The sequence below is a fragment of the Ischnura elegans genome, chromosome 10, assembly GCF_921293095.1.
Source record: "Ischnura elegans chromosome 10, ioIscEleg1.1, whole genome shotgun sequence".
Taxonomy (NCBI): domain Eukaryota; kingdom Metazoa; phylum Arthropoda; class Insecta; order Odonata; family Coenagrionidae; genus Ischnura; species Ischnura elegans.
In genome coordinates this window covers 65880128-65901736 of record NC_060255.1, presented here as the reverse complement: position 1 = coordinate 65901736, position 21609 = coordinate 65880128, and the positions used below count along the sequence as shown (strand labels likewise).

The following is a 21609-nucleotide window of genomic DNA, read 5'->3' as shown; positions in this document are numbered from 1 at the left end:
CAAATATGAGACACTGAAATGATAAAAATTAGAACTGCATACTTTTTCTGGCACTGCCAACAGTGTTTGGAGTCATGTTGAACCCCACTAGTTTTTCCAACTCTTTCACTTTTTTACCAGACAAGGAAGTCTTGTAATAGAACAGATGCCTTCATAAAAGTCTCTTCCGTCAATGAAGTTTAAATTAACTGTGTTGGCTTATAGTAAAGTAAAACCTCCATACAATGATTTCGTTGAGACCAGAAAAACCATGATGGATATAACCATAACCATATTCACAGGGGCATCCAAGTGTTCCATGTACTTCACGATGCAAGTTGAGTATATTTCTCAATCTTAATTCATTCATCTAAAAAGACTTTCCTGTGGGGGATGACAAACAATTTTTATTATTTACTGTAGCTATCACCGCATGATTTTCTATCTCCATCTTTCTAATTAAAATTTTTGTATTTCTCATCCATTCTGATCTAGGCCTGATTGCTTCCTTTAGTTACATCATGAAATGAAAAGAATGCCAAAATTGATGCCTGCAGATTAGGTATTTTTAAAGTACTCTATAATTTTCCTGAGGGTCTGATCTAAGTCGATATCAATTGGCAGTTATATGCAGCAATTTTGCTTGAAAGAGCACATATTGCCTTTAGACTTACGAATAAAATGAAAAAATAGTTGGAATCCCATTGAAATACTAGTAAATATTTACGCTCGTGATAAATACATATTATGTATTGATAAGTGAAAATGGAAGTTAGGTGCGGCATGTTAGTTAGCTCGAATAAAAATGTGGCAGTTGGTAATGCATTGAGGTCACAGAGATAATCACAGATGATGATGCCTTCAAAGGAGCTGAACATGATTGGTTTTCTGATAGTCACACCCATTCTTCAGAAGCGAAATGAAGAACCATCCACGAGTATGCCAGGTAATATTTGAATACATGCCTTGTTGCCGTTCATCCAGTAATATAGAGCGGAGCAATAGATGGACCAAAGCAATAGACAGTGCTGTGTGGAGCAGAACTTAGGATTCCCTAGCACATTTCTTATGGTGGGAACCATCAGAGTTATGCCTCTGCTCTGACTATAGCCTCCACTGAGCAAGAGCGTCAAGTTTCCTCTGTACCCTCTGCTCTGTAGGTCTCGAATGTGAACTCTCCTAAGCTCCGAGCGGAACAGTTAAGACACAGTATCCTCTGCTGCAAATCTACTTCCTGCTCAATAAATAAATATATGGAAAATAATCACTACATGCAAAATACTACTAGTTCTTCTATTTGTTCAAGAGAGCAATTTCAATGTTTTGGGCCCAAATGCAGACTTCGTAGTTGGGAGTTTTCATAACGTTCATTGCAGGAAGTGTTTTTGCGTACATTACCCATTGGATGCGTCCGGAACCGGGCCAATCACTTCGAAATAGGGAAGTTTCCTTAAAAATTTGCTGCATGGAGGTTCATTGAATAGAGGTTTTCCTGCAGATAATACTCCTTGAGAGCGGTATAACCAGTGCTGTGACTTCACCCACCAGCCATAGCCTCAAAAATTAGCCAGGCAAACACTGAAGTTTCACAATTCTGACCACCTTTCCACCCTAAACCTTACTTTTGCTACCATTTTTCTTCGGCTCCCACCAAAAATGGTAAACTGCCATGCTGTAGCCATGCCACTAACCATACCCAACTCTCTTCTTCGGCAACTTTTTCTTAATCTGACCCTTCTATCCATGAAGTAATTATCTCATATGAATTCCCTAAGAGATTCAAGGACCATGACTAATTGAACCAATCAGAGGTTAGAATACACTGAGGTGTGTTGAATAAAGTTCTATATTAGACATGCAACTATGCACTCAATAATGCTGAAATCATGTGCTTGCCTTTTTAATTTCATTTCCAAGGCAAACTCTATTCTTCTTCATCCACAGTTGTTTCCTATACTTACCAATTTCCACTTTCAAATCCTTAAGTTAAGTACGCAAATTCCAATCGCCCACAGCTAGTAGGTGAATTCCACCATTTTACTTCAGAAAAAATATATTTGAGTTGAAACCATTTATTATGGTTAAAAAATCAATCAAAGGCCCATGATATAAGTTAACTTGATAATCCATGAAAATTCCCGACATCTAAAACATTTCTGTGACACATGACCACCTGTAATGATTGGTCATTTGCTATCAAATTTGAAGGTGCAGAGAAGTTTCCAGACACATAATTAATGACTTAGAAGGGAAAATATTGTACAAACCTGTAAGTTCCTTGGGTTTATCAATTCGTCATTTCAAAGCAAAGACCATTTCTTTCATAACTGAGTGCTAATGTGAACCAATAAGTATCACTTGGGCACCAGAATTTTCACAGTTATTGACCTATTTTATCAAGGTCAAAGGGATAAACTTTCTTTTAATCAAATAATTTTAACACGGTGAATTTGGTATTGATTACTGTCACCTTCTATCCCATTATGATTACGGAGTTTTATTTCAGATATCAATGAAATCAAAACATGGGCGTGGGCATCCAGATTAAACATCGGAAATGACAGTTCACACCCAGTTTTCACGGAAGTGAAGAGTATTTCCGATGCATCCCCAGTAGGATATCGCAAGCCAAATACAATTTAGCGAAACGTTCCAGTCAAATGCTTAAAAATAAACGGTGTATACACTTATGATTCAATTCATCAATAAATGCAACAACATATGACACAAAGTAATTAATTGAAGTATTTTCACCTAATGCAAAATTAAACCAGTTTCTTTACCTTATAGCACTCATAACGCGACACAATTAGTATTGAGGTTATTAATAAATAAAATTATTTCTTTCACCCCCACAATGACAACAGATAAGGAGAACATGACTTGGAAGTGGATAGCTTACACCTACTTACCTCATCGGAAAAGTAAAGCAATCCTATCCCAACTGGAATAAATGCAATTCCTATTACAAAAAACGTTGGCAGAACGGTCCCAGCAGTCAAAATAGGCTGCCATGCTGGTAACTTCTGCTGTTTAAATGCACTATCTGCAAATATGATTCAACAGCGTTACTATAAATAGCACAAATCACTCTTCATTTGCCATATCATACAATACTCATAGCATAATTGTTCATCTAGCAAAAGAAAACACTCGAAGATGACAAGCCCCAACTTGTGAGGATAATAATTCAATTCGAAATGGTAAAACAAAGGTTATAAAATATGTCCACAAACATGAAGGATCACTGCCCTTGGCGACAATTAATTAAAGAATGGAACCTCACCTGAAGGCCGCTTGGATTTAATGTTGATTTCTGATGGCTCAGAAGAAGAAGCCATGATTTCTTTCTCAACACAAAACGTTGACAACGATATTACTCGTTAATGTTTATAAGAACGGAGTAGATGTATCTACCAAATGCGGATATGCGGATTACAGCTGTCACGTGACCTCATGATGTCAGAATACATGGCGACTGGCTGAAATCAGCGAGAAAATCCACGCCAGGGGTTTTGAACTTCCGACGCCTTCTCGGCCTTAGGTTGAAAATTTAACAGGACAGCATGCGAATTACGTTGAAGACCCTTCAACAACAGACATTTCAAGTGGAAATAGATGCAAGCCAGACAGTAAGTATATCAAAAAGCAATTGTGACTGTTACAAAACAAATGACTGTTCGTTAGTATAATTAAAATGCACGTTTGTAGAAGTTGTCTTTTGACTTAGAATAATTAGTAGTATAAAAAAGTAATCATGAGGTTAAATAATAACTCTGTACTCATCGCAATATGCGAAAGATGTGTGGCTCTTTCAATCCATACCGGTGCATCACTCATGGGTTGCATGTTTTGCATTGATTTTGCAAGGTACTCCTTGTACTTCGATGTTATTTTATCGGTCTCCTGGCATGTATTCTGTATTGGATATTTGTTTATTTCTTCTAGCAGAGTCTTCTTCGACCTAGCAATCCAAACCTTTTACTTAGTGTGGGAGGCGTAAGTGTAACCAAATACGTTTTAAGTTTGTTATTTTCTTCCAGGTCAAACATCTGAAAGAAAAGATAGAAACTGAGAAGGGGGAAGACTTCCCAGCCTCAAATCAGAGACTGATATATGCAGGTAATATTTCAAAGTGTTATCGAAACAAAGTTTTATTGAAAAACCTCTCCCCATCGGTTAAGTGCTGACTCACTATCGCTTTTTAATTTGTATGCGAAGTATCTCTGCCTTATTGTGTATCTGGGTTGTATTCGTTATTATTTATAAAGCTTAATTTTTCGTGATGTGATATGGAAGTGCGGTTTACTTTTCTAATATTATCGTTGGCGTGAAATATTATTTTCTATGTTAGGAATAGAAATCGTAAAATCGGTTAGTTGTGTTACCTCGTTTTTTTATATCTTGATGTTCTGTTATTAATGTATATTGTTGAGTCTTTATTTGTTTTATTGCTAAACTAATGTAAATTTCTAAGCGCTGTTTTTGTTGGTGAATTATATCTAAAAAATAATAAAATAATTGAGAGATGCATCGTTCACAGTACTGACTGATCCATTTTTCAAGATAAAATTTTGGAGTATGTCTTGCAATTGCTTCTTATTACACTTCTCATTTTTTCTTGTGTGTTTTTGTTTTACCTAATTTATCAATATCTATTTAAATATCCTATTTATAATTATTTTTTTTATATAGGAAAAATACTTAATGATGAATCGGCACTCACAGAGATTCACATTGAAGAGGATAAGTTTGTTGTGGTCATGGTGACTAAGCAAAAGCCTGCCCCCCCACCACCACCAGTGCCAGCTGATCCAACTGTACTAGCTACTAACGAATCCCAACCTTCTGCAGCTACGGGCACTTCTGTTTCTAGCCCTTCTAAAGGAGAGTCCGCAGCCAAAGGTGATGGCGGTGATAGCAGCAGGAGTGCTGGCTCACAAGATGCTAGGTGAGGAGATTTTAAAGCCCTAAAATGGCCTTACTTTACTCCCAATGGCATGACTCTAACCAATATTATCTACTATGTTTCAATGGAGTCTTTGACCAAGATTTGAAATTGATATAAAAGAATTATAATTTTAAGAGTTTGTTGGTTTGGAAGGGAAAGGAAGTTTTGATAAAAAAGAAATTATGATTTTATACTCTCCTGATGGATTGCATTTATGAAGTTTATTCAGGCTTTGCATGAGCTTATTGGGCTAATCAATGCACAAATTTGGTTGATAAGTTAAGCACTGTCTTCAGTGCTCAAAATGTCTTTTTAAAATACTTATACCCTGGCAGTTGAAGCACACCATGGTAACCACCAACTTAAGTTTGGTGAAACTTGGTATCTTTCATCCCTTTACCAAGGTATCAAGAGAATTAAATAATTTTTTACCTAGCTTCAATAGATTTTCAGTTATAATGTATTAAACTTTAGGTTAGGTTCTGAATTTCCTTCAATTTCAGTTCATGCTTTTCAAGGTGCTCTGTTTTACTAAAGTATTCTTTCTCACTTGTTTGTTTGAGCATTATTTCCTTTGAATATTTTCAGGTATTGCTACATGGGTGTGAGGATTGCAGAAAAAATTATATCAGGCCATTAATTACATTTAACTTTGTTTTAGTAGTATTTTGACAGCAGTAACAAAAACATTGTGAACTACCAAACCCAGAACAGTTGACTCTTGTTAATGCGAACAGCGTTATTACGAAGTTCTCGTTAATACGAAGCAAATGGTTTGTCCTGACGAAAAGGCCGGTCCAATCTATAGTAAAAGAAACGCTATTACGAAATTATGAACCTCAGTCACGGTCCTGGTGGTTACAAAATGAACGTTATTCCTAAGTTCCACGCACAAATAATAGCATTAAGGGGGATATTCACAATGCTAAGTTTTAGTAATCGTGCCACGTTTAAGTTCTTCTAGAATACTGTGCCCAAGAGCATCAATTATGGTTCTTTCTTCAGTTTACACGCAACATCATATAATAAGCTTCATTCCTGTGGAGTCATGGTGAACTCATAACTGATCGTAAATTGGATGTACAGTTAGTCCACTTCCTACGCACATCCGATTTATGAATTTTCAGAGATACAAGCATTCAAAAATTTCAAATTTTGAATTTGGCACCTTTCGATTTGGCCGATGCTATGCGGTGTGGTGTAGAGGAACTGTCACAGTGGGCACAATCTGAACATAGTATCATTGAATCACGTGTGAATTTAGGAACTTCGGCTCCAGATGCGTCGCACGCCCAGCTAGATCAGTTCGTCACAATTGTGAGTAAGTGCATAAGTGTGATGCAGTGTTGCATTCTGCAGGATAACCATACTTCGATTCAGTGCATACAGTCCTACCAGCGAGAGTTGTCCGATGATGGCACAATAGGAGGGGCGGATAACCCTTACGGTTTACAGCCAATTGCTGTCCCCCAAACGCACCTCACACCCTCGCCTAGTCAAACAACGTTGTCAAATGCATAAGGAGCACCGAAATGAACCTGATCCACCAAAACAAGTGATTCCTCCGCTGGGTCCTTCACGCTCGTTGTCCCTTCCGGCTCCTTTCTTCATGGAACACTTAGTAGGCGTTTCCCTTTCTTTCTTGCCCCCTATCCCAACGTAGACCATTCTGCCTGTCATCAGGCAACTCTCGGCGGGCAGACTGTAGGTTTATCAACTTAGGAACAAGGTCTTGAAACACATCTAGTTTGTATATCGGACTTGCTGTATTCGGGAAGATATCAACCCTTGATTGCGTCGTGTAGCATTCTTCTGTTGAGAAACTGACACGAATTTACCTATTCATATATATTTCTGCATAATTTAATCACGTTTATCACGTACGGTTTTTTTTTGATGATTCCCAAAAGAAACCTTCTTACAAACTTCTTTATTAGGAACCTCCGTTTTTTTGGTCCTGTGAACTTTGTAATAACGAGAGTCTACTGTATCACCAAAAGGGTAGTCATCAATTTTGAAAAATTTTGGGTTGTAATTTTCTTAAAAGTATGTCCTTTCATTCACAGAAGTAAAAGTATTGGCTTTTTTTCTTTTAAAATTTACTGCATGCCAATATAATATTCTCGAAATGGCTACCAGAGCACTGATATTAGAATTTATCTATCCAATTTGAGAATCAAATGAGAAAGAATTTTTTTTAGTAAAATACTGCACTTTGGGAAGATAGAACTGATGTTGGAAGAAGTTGAGAAGGCTTACAAGGTTTGAGAGGCTGTTACTGAAAAACTACTGAAGCTAGCTAAATATTTGGCCTTTATCTTATCTTGATGAAGGGATGAAATGTTCTCAGTTTTGTCAAAATCTGAGTCAGTGGGTGACAAAACTTTGTTCTTGGGGAATTGGAATTGAATGACCCTTTTATCAATCACTAATTGCCAAATTTTAACATGCAAACCCCACAGCCACTAAAACTCTGTACTCACAAAATGTACTTAATTTGCTATTAGTAAATGTAATGGCCTGTTTGCACGGTACATTAACATGTACGGGTTAATGTCTAAATGTATGAATGCGAGAAATGAACGCCAAAATGCACCGTGTAACCACCCAACTTGTGCGAAAGCATGCACAGAAAATAGAACCTGTTCTAATTTGGTTCATGCATTTGTACATGTTAAGGTCCACAAAAATCATTCATGCAAACAGACATTAACTCGTACGTGTTAATGTATCGTGTAAACAGGCCTTGTGAGTATTGAAATAAAAGTTGGTTTGTGCCCTGAGGATGGTGGCAGACCTAATTACTGAAATGTTGGCGTAAATAAACCAAATTATCTGGTGTGAAACTCTTGAAAACTTCAACATCAAACCAAACAAAGCCCATTCCTGTGGCCTAGGCTTTAGGGAGCATTAACTGTCTGTTCGCCAAGAGCAAGTAATGTCATCAACTTATCTGAATGAGTTAAGCCGCCTGAATTTTTCATTGCATTTAGCTCAAAAAGTAGTGATGGATTAAAAAGTAGGAAAATATGGGTATCTTAATTTTTTAAACTCTTTAAAATTAAAATGAAAGTGTTAAATGAGCCTATTCATAGAAATAAGTACTGTCTTTCCTTGCTGCACCTACCTTTTCATTTTTTCCTAGACTCTTTAGCTACATCTTTGTTTTAGTAGTCTAGCATTTACGGTTGAGGAATGAAGTATATTTTTGGAGGAATTTTTTTTCTTATGTGTGTGGAGTTCTTGTGTAAAAATTTTGTGGTTTTAAATTGAAAGAATGTGCGCTTATGAAGGTGGAAAATTTGTAATTGAGGATGAAATGGCCTTAAAATATATTAAGTTTATTTGATGTGTATTTGTAAAACCTGTCTGATGATAGCTACAGAAAGGCCATGGTCTAACCTAATAGACTGTGGCTCGGGTATTTGAATGTATTAAAATGGTAGATTTCTGACTGCCTTTACTGTGATTGACGGGAATAATCAATTGCAGGATTTTTGAAAAAGAGAGTAAGAAGAGTAATATGGGAGCAAGAACAACAATTGTTATCAAATAGTTTATTTCATGGAGGTTGTTTTATGGCATAGGGTATGTTCTTTAAATAGAAGTGTGGGGATTTGTTGAAAATAATTGTGGTAAAGTAAATGTGGGAATTTGTTGAGATGTGCATGTATTTGATTTTTTCCTATTTTACCTTGGTTCTCATTAGACATGCAATGAATCTGGTTATTTTTGGCTACGAGAATAATAGGTCAGGTATTCCCAAATATCTTGATCTTTCGCAACAAAAGTATTTTGCAAAAATTCTTAACTCCAGTGACTATTAACAGGGGCACAGGAAGAGGAAGACTGGAAAGGTATTGGCCACCCCTTAGCATGATTGTGGGGGCTAGTTCCCCCTTTCCTCAAATCATAGGTTGTGGCTTACTATAAGTGGAAATTGGTTGATTTGTTAAGTTTTTTGCTCCTTCATTCTGTGAGACCCTGCAGATTGCTTTTGGAGGCTGCACAAATTAGTGTACGAAGAAAATGAAACCCTACTCCTATGCAGAAGAGAGGACAGGAAATGTCTTTATTTTTCCATGAATTTGAACTAGGAGCTCAAAAACTGAGGGAAGGGGTAGAGTCAAGGAGGGTAATGCACTACCAAGTATGAGAGTTAACTCCCCGCATTATTCTGAGGGTGGTGTACCCCTGCAAATAATCCAGGGGTAAATGAGACAGTGACAAAAGGTGAGGTGTTTGGTGTTATATGAATTAGTCCAGAGCTCTGTAACTCTTTTTGAGAAGAACATACAGTAAAACCTCACTCTGCATTGCTGATCCATTCCGAAGGACTCGTCATAAACCAAATTCCATCTTATGTTGAATCTGCATTATTTCAGTACGAAGCAGTCGGTTTAAAGAGTGTCAACACATGTAAATGTTTGGACAGTGTATTTTGTTAACAAATAAAGTATAGAGTTACAGAAGTGATGACATATTTTGAGAGTAGAAAGAAAATCAGGAAAATTGTAATAATCACAAAAAATCAGCTCGGGTCAAGTACCAAATCCATCATGAGTCAATACCAATTTAAAGTTGAGGGTCTACCGTATTTGTTTAATGTGCGCCTGCCAAGCTTAATTTGTATCTTGAATTGCAAATGAATTGCATTTGCAGTGGTCGAGTGGAAGGTGATACAGCTGCGGTGGGTCCATCAGAAGGAGAGGCTGGAGGAGGGGGGGGAGGTGGTCATGGCCTGGAGGAAGCTGAGTCAGCACTGTTGATGGGAGAAGACTATAATCAAATAGTTCGCAATATCGTCGACATGGGTTATGAACGTGAACTGGTAAGTGGTTATTTTAGCTTGAAAATTTTTAAGACCTGTGGTCTTACAAATCAGAGGAATGCCACAGAATTTCATAACTGTCAGGGAAACATCAGGTGAAATTGAAGAGCTGATAGTAAAATCATATAAAGATGAAAGTGGATGAATTGATCAGTTTTTAATGGACCCCCACTTCATGAAAAGATACATTTGTGTTCATTTTGTCTTTGTTGCATAAAATTTTCGGTAGATTTGATGCGTAAAAGTAATTTTGATTTGTTTTCTTCTTACATTTGCTCTTTGCGTCATGAAAATGTCTCAGTAATTGAAAATTTTTGTATAGCTAATATCAGGGAAAATCTTTTCCACACTCTTGTAACAATTGTGGCAGACTGTTGGACTTCCATGAACTATGAACAATGTCCTTTTATTCAATTATTATGATTCTTTACCAAAAAAATATTACGAAAATGCTATTTAACTCAGTTTATATTCTCAAATTTTAAGTGAAAAGATGTATTGGGTGAAAAGGAATGTGATTTTCCAAATATCTGTTGCAGTTACTGTTCTCAATGGAATAAACTAAGTGACCCACCATTTCTTTACACCCTTCCTAAAATTCTATTTTGTTTGCCTTTTATAGTGCTCTGGTGTTTAGGATGTGTGGACTAATTGGTATTTGGCTAGCGTGTTTGAGTGTCATCTACAGTGTATATCATAATCTTCTTTGTCCCTACCCCCTGAATTTTTATTTCCCCCCCCCCCCCCACCCAACTGTGACAGGTTTATACTTTGGTACTTAAGTGTTGTTGAACACCTTGATAATTACAGCAACATATTGAAAACTAGGTCAGTGTTTGTCACATTAAAGTATGGATAATTAAAATATGTTGGTCTGTTCTTCTGTCATGACATAACATTCCACTGAATCAAATCTGATAATATTGAATATATCCATTTAATAATCAGACATTTTTTTGTAATTGGCCAAAAAAAAATCTTAAATTCTATGGAAAAAATGCATATCATAATTGGAAATCCCAGGAAATATTCAAGTTCCCAGATGCTTGGCAGCCTGCTTAGGGTGAATTTCTTTTTCAAATGGTGTTGGGTAGCTGACAGTTTCCTAAGGGAAAGGGTGGGGTGGGACCTTGTGAACCCTTGGGCCAATAGCTTAGCCTGCTCACCACCTCATCCCCTTGCCGACCTAGTTGTCGTTGCCACACAATGAACTCGTAGCTTTCCTTCTTTAGCCTCATTATGAATTACTAACCACACATGCCTTTGCATAGACAATTTCTTATATTCTTTTGTGCTATTTTGTATCAGTATTTTCCTTCTTCGTTTTAAAGCTTGCTGTGTAAGAATTCTTTTACCTCATTGCATTAAAACGAGTGCGGTAGAATGTGGTTGTGCTGTTGTGCGAAAGGTATCTTGGTTGATTTTTCTTCGTGCCAGAGCATCTGGGAGCCCAATTCTAAAGTGCTTGAATTTGTTTAACGAAAATAAACACTACGGGAATTAAGGATGAGTCTGTTCTTAAATTTTTTTGGTTTTCCGTACTGGTCTGGTTCTCGGTTCTTGATACTCGGGTCCGAGGATGAACTCTTATTATCTGAATTAATGGCAAATTTAATTGAACAACCATAAGAAGTGAATGAAAATAATTTCACTAAAGATGTTAATAAGGAGGAAAGCTCTATAAAAAAAACTAGAGATGGGTCGAGTAGCAGATAACTCGAATATCGAATTCGAATATTAAATCATTGCTTGAATATTCGAATACCTCGAATACTAAATGATGAATGCAGGAATGTTTGACTTGGTTGCCTTTGCAGCAGGGAACACAAGATTTTGGCGGGTAATTTTAATTTCCTTTAAAGGATTCAAACAGGAATTTAGCTGATTAGTGGAATATTTTAATTTTATGGAAACAATTGGGCATAATGTTGATTCAACTAACATCTCTTTCAAAAATTCTAAGTGGACACACCACCTCACGAAAAAATGATTGCATGCCATCTTGGCATTTTCACTGCTACAATGGATTTCTATCTGATGTATACATTCTTATCTACCAAACGCCATTTCAGCCGCACGCCCATCTGATACTCAGCTTCATCCAACTTCTTATTTTTAACAGGTAGCTCGCTTTACCTCCACTCCTGCGGTGAAGTGCTAGTAGACAATCTGAGGTGTTTTGCAAAATACACGCGCTTCTCCATTGGATTTTCTTCAATTATTTTCTGGCCATCTTGGAAGTTCTCACAAGATAGCAGATGAATTCAAATTGCTGGAAGGGAGAAACCAAATGTCCTGAGAAAATATCCCTTCATCTGTGACTGTGACAATAGAGATTTATAGCATAACTCGTAAATTGTAACTTGATATATGTTTTCGGAAAAAAATGCCGCATAAACTTCCGAGAAGCTTAGCTGCAAGGATATCGAGTTTTGCCAGTCTCCGTCGTATTTTGACATTTATTTCCTTACGTTAATGCTTACATAAAGTTAGAAATACGTCGTGTTTGGTCTTATTCTTTTTGAAATTACGTGCTCATTACTAATATTTCAATCCAATAAAGTGTAATATCAATTGCTGTAAGTCATTGTTAGACACGTTTTGGGCTAATAGATGACTCATGCAGCAGTTGTCCTCCAGAAATGGGAAACTTCGAAGCAGGTAGGCAGAAAAAGGTCAGTGGGGGAGAAAGAGGGAAGGGTGAAACACGATTCTATTACTCTCCTGTAACTTGATATTTTCTTTTGAAGCTTTTGATTTATGGTCTTCGTAATACGAGCCCTGCCTGAGCTGGTGCCTTTGTTTGATTTTTGAGAAGAGGAAAGCATCAGAGGAGGGACCGAGGGCTGACGGATGGAGGGGGTAGCGGATTTTGGGAATTGTGCTACATAGTTACTATCCCATGGTATTGAGGTTCTCCTGGTGGGGAAACCGGGGATTTTCAGATTTTTTCACCCGATCATTTTCAGTTCCACACTACAGACTCTTTCAAACTCTTTTTCACTGCTCTAATCCACGAATTTGATGTAGTTCGTAAACTTGCCTAAAGCGGTGCTGCATACACTGAATGACTAAGAGTTCTCTACATTTTTCCGAGTCAACTACCAATGACGTGCGTGCGACAGTGTATGGCACAAAATTCAAAGTATTTGAGAGCGTACCTTTAGCATAATTATTCGAGATCTCGAATATGGAATACTTTCTAGTATTTGAGGTATTCATGGATACTATTCGCATATCTCTTAAAAAAACTTAAGATCGTCTCTATAATTTTATTTGCCAAGTGAAAAAGTGTAAATAACATGTTAAAGAATGCAAGAAATGCAAGATCGACCATTATGTCTTATTACATCAGGTAGCCGCTGGTTCTTTCCCCAGGTTTTGATTAAAAAATTCAGCATTTTTATCCTATCTGGGTCTAATCTTTTCATTTTTTGACAGAAGTATAGCCTGCAGTACTGAACAGGCGTTCACTGAAAACAGTAGTGGTGGATGTTGATTTTGAAGGGCTGCGAGAAATATGCTTGGAGCACAATTTTCATACTGCATAGATAGTATAGCACCAGAATCAACAATAAAACTCCCCCAACTTCTGGTGACATCATCCGTTAATTTATTGTAACTTGTGAGTCAGTTCAAAATGTATTCTATATTGTGCGATGTAGCTTAAATTTTTACTTTAATTGACAACTTATTCGCATGCATTTCTGCGTAACACTCCTGTACAGTGACACCATGGATAAACTGAGTGGCCGTGGCTTAGCCTATGCGGTAGATGTTTTCTGTGCGGGCACTGCTGTGCACACACTTAAGATCACTTTCAGAGGAAACGATTTGGCCGGCTGCCATTCATGGCATGGCACTGGGAAATGTGGAGAATAGTCCCATTCGAGAGCTGCCGGAATTTCACGTGAATGGTAGGTGGTTAAAAAGTCATATCCTCTGAAAGTAACCTCGATATAGCATTGTGTGTATTTCACGCCGGAGACAGCACATTTCCAGGCTAGATAGAAAGCGGCTGCGGAATTGTTACAATGTTGGCGAGAACAATAAACTGACGAAGCTTCAAATACTTGAGTTTGCGAGCAACTCTCAAAAGAAAAAAAAGTTGGATGCCATGCGATTGGATAGTAATGTATGCATTTATATCATCTTTTTGTCACTGCCTGTCAGGGCAAATCAAATTATTGCAATTATGAATTACTTTCGGAGTAATTGTAAGGAGCTACAATTTTTAGAGCTACCTAGAGCTAGAGTCGAAATATATGTGTTAAAAATTTTCAAGGTAATTTTCATCTGATGATTACAAAAAAACTCAAAATGATTAGAGAAGCAAAGACGAACTCCTTAAACATTACACAACAATCCTTTCATGTTTGAAATGCAGTAATTCAATGTTTCAGTTTTAATTTGCCTTCTCTAATGTATTCATATTCGTTGTACATTCAGTGAAAGAATTATAACATGGTTTTTTTTACTACTAGATCCAGGCCTTGCTTTGCCCAAATATTATTACCTGTTGTGGTTGCTGATCAATCTGATCTATCCTCGTAAAGCCAAGTCCTAGTCACTCTTCTTAATGGTTGCATTAAAAAAATTTAATCACATCTAGGTTGAAGAAGCTTTAAGGGCAAGCTTTAACAACCCAGACAGAGCAGTGGAATACCTCCTCACGGGAATACCATCGTCGCTGTTGGATGATCTTCCTCCCACGTCATCTCCTTCCTCGGGAGGAGGTGGGGGAGGAACCACTCGGGCAGCCCTCGGAGCAGCTTTGGCCAGCATCAACAGAGATTCTGAATTGTCTTCGTCTCCACCTCCTGCTGGTGAAATGCCCGGCGGTGATGCGCAAGGTATTCTAGACGTTGAATTTGCATTCAATGCAGCATTTTTATTCTCTTCATATTTTGAATTAATATTTAATCTTTTGATATTAGTTAGAATTTTTATAGAATTAAAGTCTTAGGGCTCTGTTTGATGCTTTTATGGCATAGTGAGCACATTTAATTTTTGTCGTGGCTTTTTGAAAGGTAGGTAGAATTATTGAGCATTATAGTTATTATTTTAGCCTGTGAAAGTCCCCAGTAACAGGTTGGCTGAGCTGTTTACTTTACACTAATACTCTTTCTTGTAGTCTTTTGCCATGTGTCTGTGCCATTGAATGGTACCTGCTAATCAGCTATCTTAATAAAGAGGTGTTAAGGCTTTTGCGATTTTCTAGAGTACGCTAGCTTTCCTAAAATTCCCTAATGAATTAGCAATCTTGCTTAGAAGCTTAGATGGGTAGAAAAAATGTTTCTCAGGTTGTGTAGTGAAACAAGGCAAAATTCAATGGTAATCTATAATGTTGTTCAGAGTTTCCAATGGGTTAATGATGTCAGAACTCCTGACATTTTGGACCCTACTCAAATTTGAAAAATTGTGGTCAGTATCCTGGTGGAAAACCCAAAGTCTTTCGTGGAACTATATGAAGAGAACACCACATCATAGTTCATTATTGTATTGTATTGATCGAGTTAACAAATACTTATTGATATAAATTCTGATTCTGGATGCAGATCCGTATTCTATAATACTCGACTATTTCAATTTTTATTTCCTCAGCAGTTTGTGCATTGCTGTCATATTTTCAATATTTTACAGACTGAAGAAATACTTGGTGTATTTTAATTTTAAAATGTTTGCCTTTTAATTTTTTTGGATGAAGTGTGCTGTATTTTTAACTAATGGCGCATGTGTGAAGCTCATCTGCATGACTGATTTGCTTTTGTTTTTTAAATCATTTTATGAACTTCTTTTTATCCATTTAAACATTCCTTCCTCAAGGTTTGTATTAGTAAAGCTTATTCTGCAATCTCTCATCAGAAAGACAATTGGAATGTATTTCATTTGGCTTTTCAGTGTGAGCTACTTAATTTGTTTTGTTTAATCATTTCAATGACAATTCAGTTTTCACTCTCATATGCATTGTAAGAATTTCATTTTTATATAATGTCATGTGATGGTTTATGAGGTCATTTGGTGATCATAACCTGCATCCTAGCTCGGTTGCAGGTTTTAATATTGCCTTTGGTATGGATATTGATTAAATCAGATCATTTGACTCATAAAAAAAACTAGCAATCACATATTGGTAGCTCAATTTAATTTATGCCTGTGCAAACATACAGAAATAATACCCAAATAAAAGTAGATGATAACCACTACCTTAAATAGCTTTTGATACTTGCTCTTATGCTTGAATAAATTGACAGAATATTACCATGTATGGAAAGTAATTTTGTTGATATCTGGGCAATTATATGCTTAAAAAATGATCACTTTCATTGATTTTTAAGAACTGTATGACAACTTATTACTGAATTTGTGACTTTTTAATCAAGTCATTGCTTAAATGTACCGTATTTGCTAAGGCTGAGTCGGTTATTAAATTTTTTGGTTCTCAGTACCGGTCTGGCTCTCCCCCATCGGATCTCGGTTCTCGATACTTGGTTCCAAGGTTGAATCTTATTATCTGAATTATTGGCAAATTTAAATGAACACTGCAAGAAGTGAATGAAAATAATTTCACTAAGGATGCAAGGGCGTATCCAGGATCAAAATTAGGGAGGGGGGGGGGGGGGCAAGCCATGGTTTTTCAAGTTGTGGGTAAGATTTAAGCATGGAAAAGGTGAATGAAATCAGCATTTTAAGGAAACTTTAACAGCTCTTTATTAGATTTAAAAATAATTTGCTTGAAAAAATAGTATTTTCCTTAAAAACATTTGCGATTTTTGCTTCTGGGAGGGGGGGGCAGCTGCCCCCTCCGGCCTCTCGCTGGGTACGCCCATGTAAAGATGTAAATTAGCAAGAAAGCTTTGTAAAAAAATTAAGATCGTCTCCATAATTTTATTTTCCAAGCAAAAAAGTTTAAATAACCCATTGTAAAAGAATGTATGATCGACCAATATGTTACATTACATCATGGAGCCACTGGCTCTTTTTCCAGGTTTTGATTCAACATTCAACATTTTTACCCTATCTGGGTCTAATCTAGTCTTTTTTGGCAGAAATATTACCATGAACAGGCATTCACTGGAAACAGTAATGGTCGATGTTGATTTTGAAGGGCCTCACAGAATATGCTTGGAGCACAGTAAACATACTGCATATCATCAGGATCATTAGGGAAACTCCCTCAACTTCTGATGACATCATCCATTAATTTGTTATAACTTGTGAGTTAGTTCAAAATATATTCTGTATTCTGTGATGTAGCTTATATTGTTACTGAAATTGACAACTTATTCCCATGCTTCACTGTCACAGTTCTTATGACCTCAACAATAAACTGCTCAACACGTAGGTACAGTGACACTGTGGATAAACTGGGCGGCCACGAGTTAACGCAAGATTGTAATGGAGTGTTGCATCCTGCAGAATATCTGCACCTTTCGATGCCTAGCATAGGTTTATCAACTTACGAACAAAGTCTTGTGTAGTCTAAATCTATGCTAGTTGATAAAGTTCCAATTGGAATGCATCTTGCTCGTATTCGAAGAATTGCTGTTTATGTACATGATTCAATCGTAATACCACTTTCAGACAAAATAATTTTCTGCTGGCCGCAGTTCACAGCACGGAACATGGCATTGCAGAGAGTCGTCTCCGGTTGTCTCGTCTGAAAGCCGCCGGAATTTCATGTGAATGGCTACCAACAAAAAGGTGTTTCGTCTGAAAGTGGACTTAATGTAGCATTGTCTGTATTTCACGCCGTAGACTGCACATCACCGGGCCAAATGGGCGCCGTGTTGTCAACGGCACAATTCCACTCGTTTGAAGACGTCCATGGAGACAGATGGTTAGTTGAAAGAATGGCACTGTGATTTGGACGGCGGCAGGCAAAAAGTCAGCTCGTTTGAAAGAGGTCTAAGAGGCCGTGGCTACGGAAATGTTACAATGTTGGTGAGAGCGACAAACTGACGAACCCTTAAATTCACGAGTTAGTGAGAAACTCTGAGAAGAAAAAAAAAGTGGAAGCCATGCATGGGGAAAGTAATATATGAGTTCTTTAATCTCTTTTCACTTTTTTGCGTTAAATACGCTGCAGATCATTTTGGCTTTGGGTGCCAAATTCAAATCCTAGCGACCATTCCGAGTCGGTTCCAAAGTACTGACTTTATGCGACCGGGTCTTGATATCGGTTCCACAGCCAAGAACTGGCAGTACCGGGAACCAGAACCAACCCATCTCTAGTATTTGCACAATTCTAAGATGAGTTTTTTTTCCCTTCCGAATCCTGCTATAAAAGAGTTACTATTACAAGAGTTGCAAGTTACAAATATTCTTAAGTTCAAATGTAGGTTGCATAATCTAAATTATGGATACCCGAGTCTGCTCCCTGATACCTTGGCAACAAAAACCCATGTTAAAAATAGTAGTATCATAATTTGAATTTTTTTATTTTACATTTTGAAGAAAAATAGACTGGCACTGATCACATATCAGGTGCACTTGCGTAAAGTCACAAAATTTCCTGCTTTACCCAGGGTTTGGCTTGGAAAAGCACCTGTGTTTTCATTGACATTGTGGTACGTCTTGTGGCTAGATGGTTATTTCATGAATATAATTTTGAAAACTTAATTCTACAATTTCAATTGGCGATGAGTTAAATATTGGCCTGCCATAACTTTTCTCAAAGACAAAAGATTACAGAAAAAAGAACGTCGTCTTAGTCTCGTGGTGTTCTGGAGGTAAGAAACTTGCATAAACAATTAGATGTTTTATAATGATTTTAAATTATCATCAATTTTTATGTGTGATAGCCTAGCCTTGGTTATTCTGTTGTGAAACAAATTAGGGTACGTGAAATTGCAGATTGAATTTAGAACTATTGAGTTAAACAGCAGCTGATCCTCTATGTGATCTAAGGTTTTCATTTAAGCCTTTTCTCCTCATAAATAATCTAACACGTGGAGGACGGCACTTTAAATTTTGGAATAATAGCGAAATGAAACCAAAAACTAAGACTTCATAAATTTCTAATGTCGTCTGCTTCCGTGCCACATGCTGGAAATATGATGAAACTAGGGATTAAAGTTAGATATAAAAAGGAAATAATGCTTTGAACACAACTGTCGGTATTAATTTTGCAACTTGGATGTTTTGCAGTGGATCCAGAAGTTTCAAAGATGCTTTGCAAACAAAAATTCTTATTTTACTGAAACAAAAGTATCACTATGATCGTAACGCCCTGGCTATGAATCCTTGCAAGTATTCACAAGAAATCTGGTCTCTGGCTTCCAATATACAATAGAAACAATTTAATTAATCTTTGAAAATGGCAGGTCAGCTGATAATTTCGTATTAAGAGAAGAATGTCGGCTAAAGCTGACATTTGTTCGTTTGCATTGAAAAATTCTTGGCGGCTGTTGCTGATGTTACGTCTTTTATGCATGAAAATAGCTAACACAGGGGAAGGGAAGTGACCCCTGTGGTAGCAATGGTCGCAGGTATTTGGGCCCTACCTGAAACCCAGCTTAGCAAGAACTTAGTGCCACTCCTTGGCAATTGGGGTCGACCCTTCTGCTCATTTATGATCTTCCCAGTAGGAATCCTTGGTGAAGTGATTGATGTGTCAATGATTTCTGCAAATAAAAATTTTATTGCATGCTCCGATATTTTTAAATTTGGAAATAAATCTTTGTTTTGGTATAAGCATAAGCAATTTTTAAATGAAAAGTTAAGTGTTATTTTTAACGGCCTTATGGAGTATAAGTCTTAGATCATTGTGTTAACTAACATTGATATTATTAATGCTAGAAATCTGTTTAAATTTCTACAATGCTTAATATATATTTGTTATTCTTATATAAGATGAATTATTAAAAGTCATAAACGACATTTATTTAAAAAAATCACTGATCATGCAATAAGTTGACTGTGGACTCATTCTAAAAGAAGAGTTTGAGGGTTTAATCCAGTGGCTAGGGTAATGACCAGGCGGTTCAGTTGGGCCCAAATCGGAGGGATGAGAATTCTAGGGGAACTCCTTCCCCGAAAGGAGATCTGCACAGTGAGGTTTTAAATATTCTTGCACTACTCGTAGCACGGAAAATATTTTCCTTTAGTAGGCGCCAGCAGGAAAGTGTTAAAATACATTCTCATACATCAAATTCATTTGAAATTATTTCTCTGCATTTTGTCTTTTGTTAAAAATGCGAAAAGAGTAGTTTTATAATTCTTTTTCTTGGTAAACTTTTGAACAATAGGAGGAAAAGTGAAACTAATGGTTTCAGATGATATGTGGTGGTAATGATGTATTATAATTGAAAGAAATTTTGCAAGTTTCACTGGACTAACCAGCCAGTTTAGTGTAAATTTAAAGATTTTTTTATATTTATGTAGAAGGAAAAGTGTCAGTTTCATTGTCAGCTTTCTGTAATCAGCTGACTGATAGCCTTAAGAATCAGATTTTTTTTCTATTTTAAAAGTTTTAATTTTTATTTATGAAGAGAAAAAGCACCAGTTTATCATTTGACTATAAGCTATCACTTATGAAGGACTTCCAAAATCCTAATGTATCAATTACGTTATCATAGCTAGATGGTGATTTTATTTACATGATTCCTTGGGCTTTATTTTTTAGCCTTGATTTAACATGAGTTGACGTTGTTTTGCCCTTACTTTTTCTTGGCAGCAAAATATTCTAGCAAAGTGCCTATTATTGTCTTCTTATATTGTTCTTTATACAGGCGGTCCCTGACTTTCGTACACAATGCGTTCCCGAAAACTTGTACGAAAGTCGAACCATTGACTTCCATACTAATTAGGGGTTACGTTCCATAAGAGCGGAATATACGTACTAAAACCTTTTTTTTTCACGGATTTTATTTCAATTCACTAAATGTTAATAATATGTTAATAAAATTCCTCAAATCATCTAATTTCTTGCGAAAATATGCAGATGCTGTAAATAAAAGTTAAAAAATCAAGAACGCCGTTGGCTATTGAGTGAAACTTCCTCTTGCCGTTTAAGTTGACATTCTACTTATTACGCCCACTATAAATAAAAAGACATATCAAGAAGCATAACAAAATGTAATTGTTGAACCCGCATTCTGGATAACTTAATTTTCACACCAAAATTCGACATTCAGCAGGTGACATTCGTGATCGCGTATACATATTTCGCATGTTATTCAAAAAAGACAAAAGACAAACGGAATTCGAGTGATATTTCCTGCAATGTCGCAATATCGTTGGTGATGGTGTACTTGAATTAAATAGCACTCAAACGAAAAAAAACAATTTGAAAGAAGATCTTACTAGTTTTATTGAAAGCTATTTGGTGATGTCTAGTCAACTTTTTTGAAAAATCTCTCCAATGAAGGCTTTCTTCTTCTCTTGATAAAGGAGCCTATAGCAGGCAGTTCCTCCCCCAAATAAATCACCTAGATTAGAGTCAACTACCAACAATTCCCTTCATTGTAAACGTTCGTATTGTTCTCATATACTGCCATTTGAAAAAATTGAATGTTGGGATGTGCAATACACATCATGAAAATTAAAAAAAAAATACAGACCAACGTCTGAAAGTCCGAATTTAGCGTACGGAAGTCAAGTAAAAGGTGTCAATTTTGAAAGTGCGAATTGTACGAAAGTCGAGGACCGCCTGTAGTAGAAAATGGCTCAAAGAGTAAGGTGTTTTATATTTATTTGATATTAGTGTCAGTTAACTCTTAAATTATGCGTACCCTTGGTTGTCCTGCAATTAATAAATTACTGCACATTTAAGCAAATGTCTCATCACTTTCATATAGTAACAATTTTCCATTAGCTACCTCATCGTAGTAACATAAAACTTCTC

At 36.7% G+C, this 21609-nt stretch overlaps 2 protein-coding genes and 1 long non-coding RNA gene across 4 annotated transcripts in view; 2 read left to right on the top strand and 1 right to left on the bottom strand.

Annotated features, from left to right (window-relative positions):
* LOC124167066 overlaps positions 1 to 2977 on the top strand; it is a 30144-nt gene extending 27167 nt beyond the window's left edge. The window contains exon 2 of the long non-coding RNA XR_006866600.1: positions 475 to 2977. This is a non-coding gene — a long non-coding RNA (uncharacterized LOC124167066). The remainder of the gene's footprint in view (positions 1 to 474) is intronic.
* The window catches only part of LOC124167065 (cell cycle control protein 50A), a 29064-nt gene extending 25644 nt beyond the window's left edge, over positions 1 to 3420 (bottom strand). Inside the window, exons 1-2 of the mRNA XM_046544854.1 lie at positions 3266 to 3420; positions 2892 to 3025 (exon numbers count right to left, since the gene is read on the bottom strand). Of these exons, the coding sequence (XP_046400810.1) occupies positions 2892 to 3025; positions 3266 to 3320 (189 nt within the window). The 5' untranslated portion in view covers positions 3321 to 3420. The remainder of the gene's footprint in view (positions 1 to 2891; positions 3026 to 3265) is intronic.
* Positions 3421 to 3441: 21 nt separating this feature from the next.
* LOC124167064 (UV excision repair protein RAD23 homolog A-like) overlaps positions 3442 to 21609 on the top strand; it is a 30698-nt gene continuing 12530 nt past the window's right edge. For both annotated transcript variants that reach the window (XM_046544851.1, XM_046544850.1), the window contains exons 1-5: positions 3442 to 3611; positions 4023 to 4101; positions 4675 to 4930; positions 9593 to 9761; positions 14374 to 14614. In XM_046544851.1, coding sequence (XP_046400807.1) covers positions 3546 to 3611; positions 4023 to 4101; positions 4675 to 4930; positions 9593 to 9761; positions 14374 to 14614 — 811 coding nt within the window. In that variant the 5' untranslated portion in view covers positions 3442 to 3545. The remainder of the gene's footprint in view (positions 3612 to 4022; positions 4102 to 4674; positions 4931 to 9592; positions 9762 to 14373; positions 14615 to 21609) is intronic.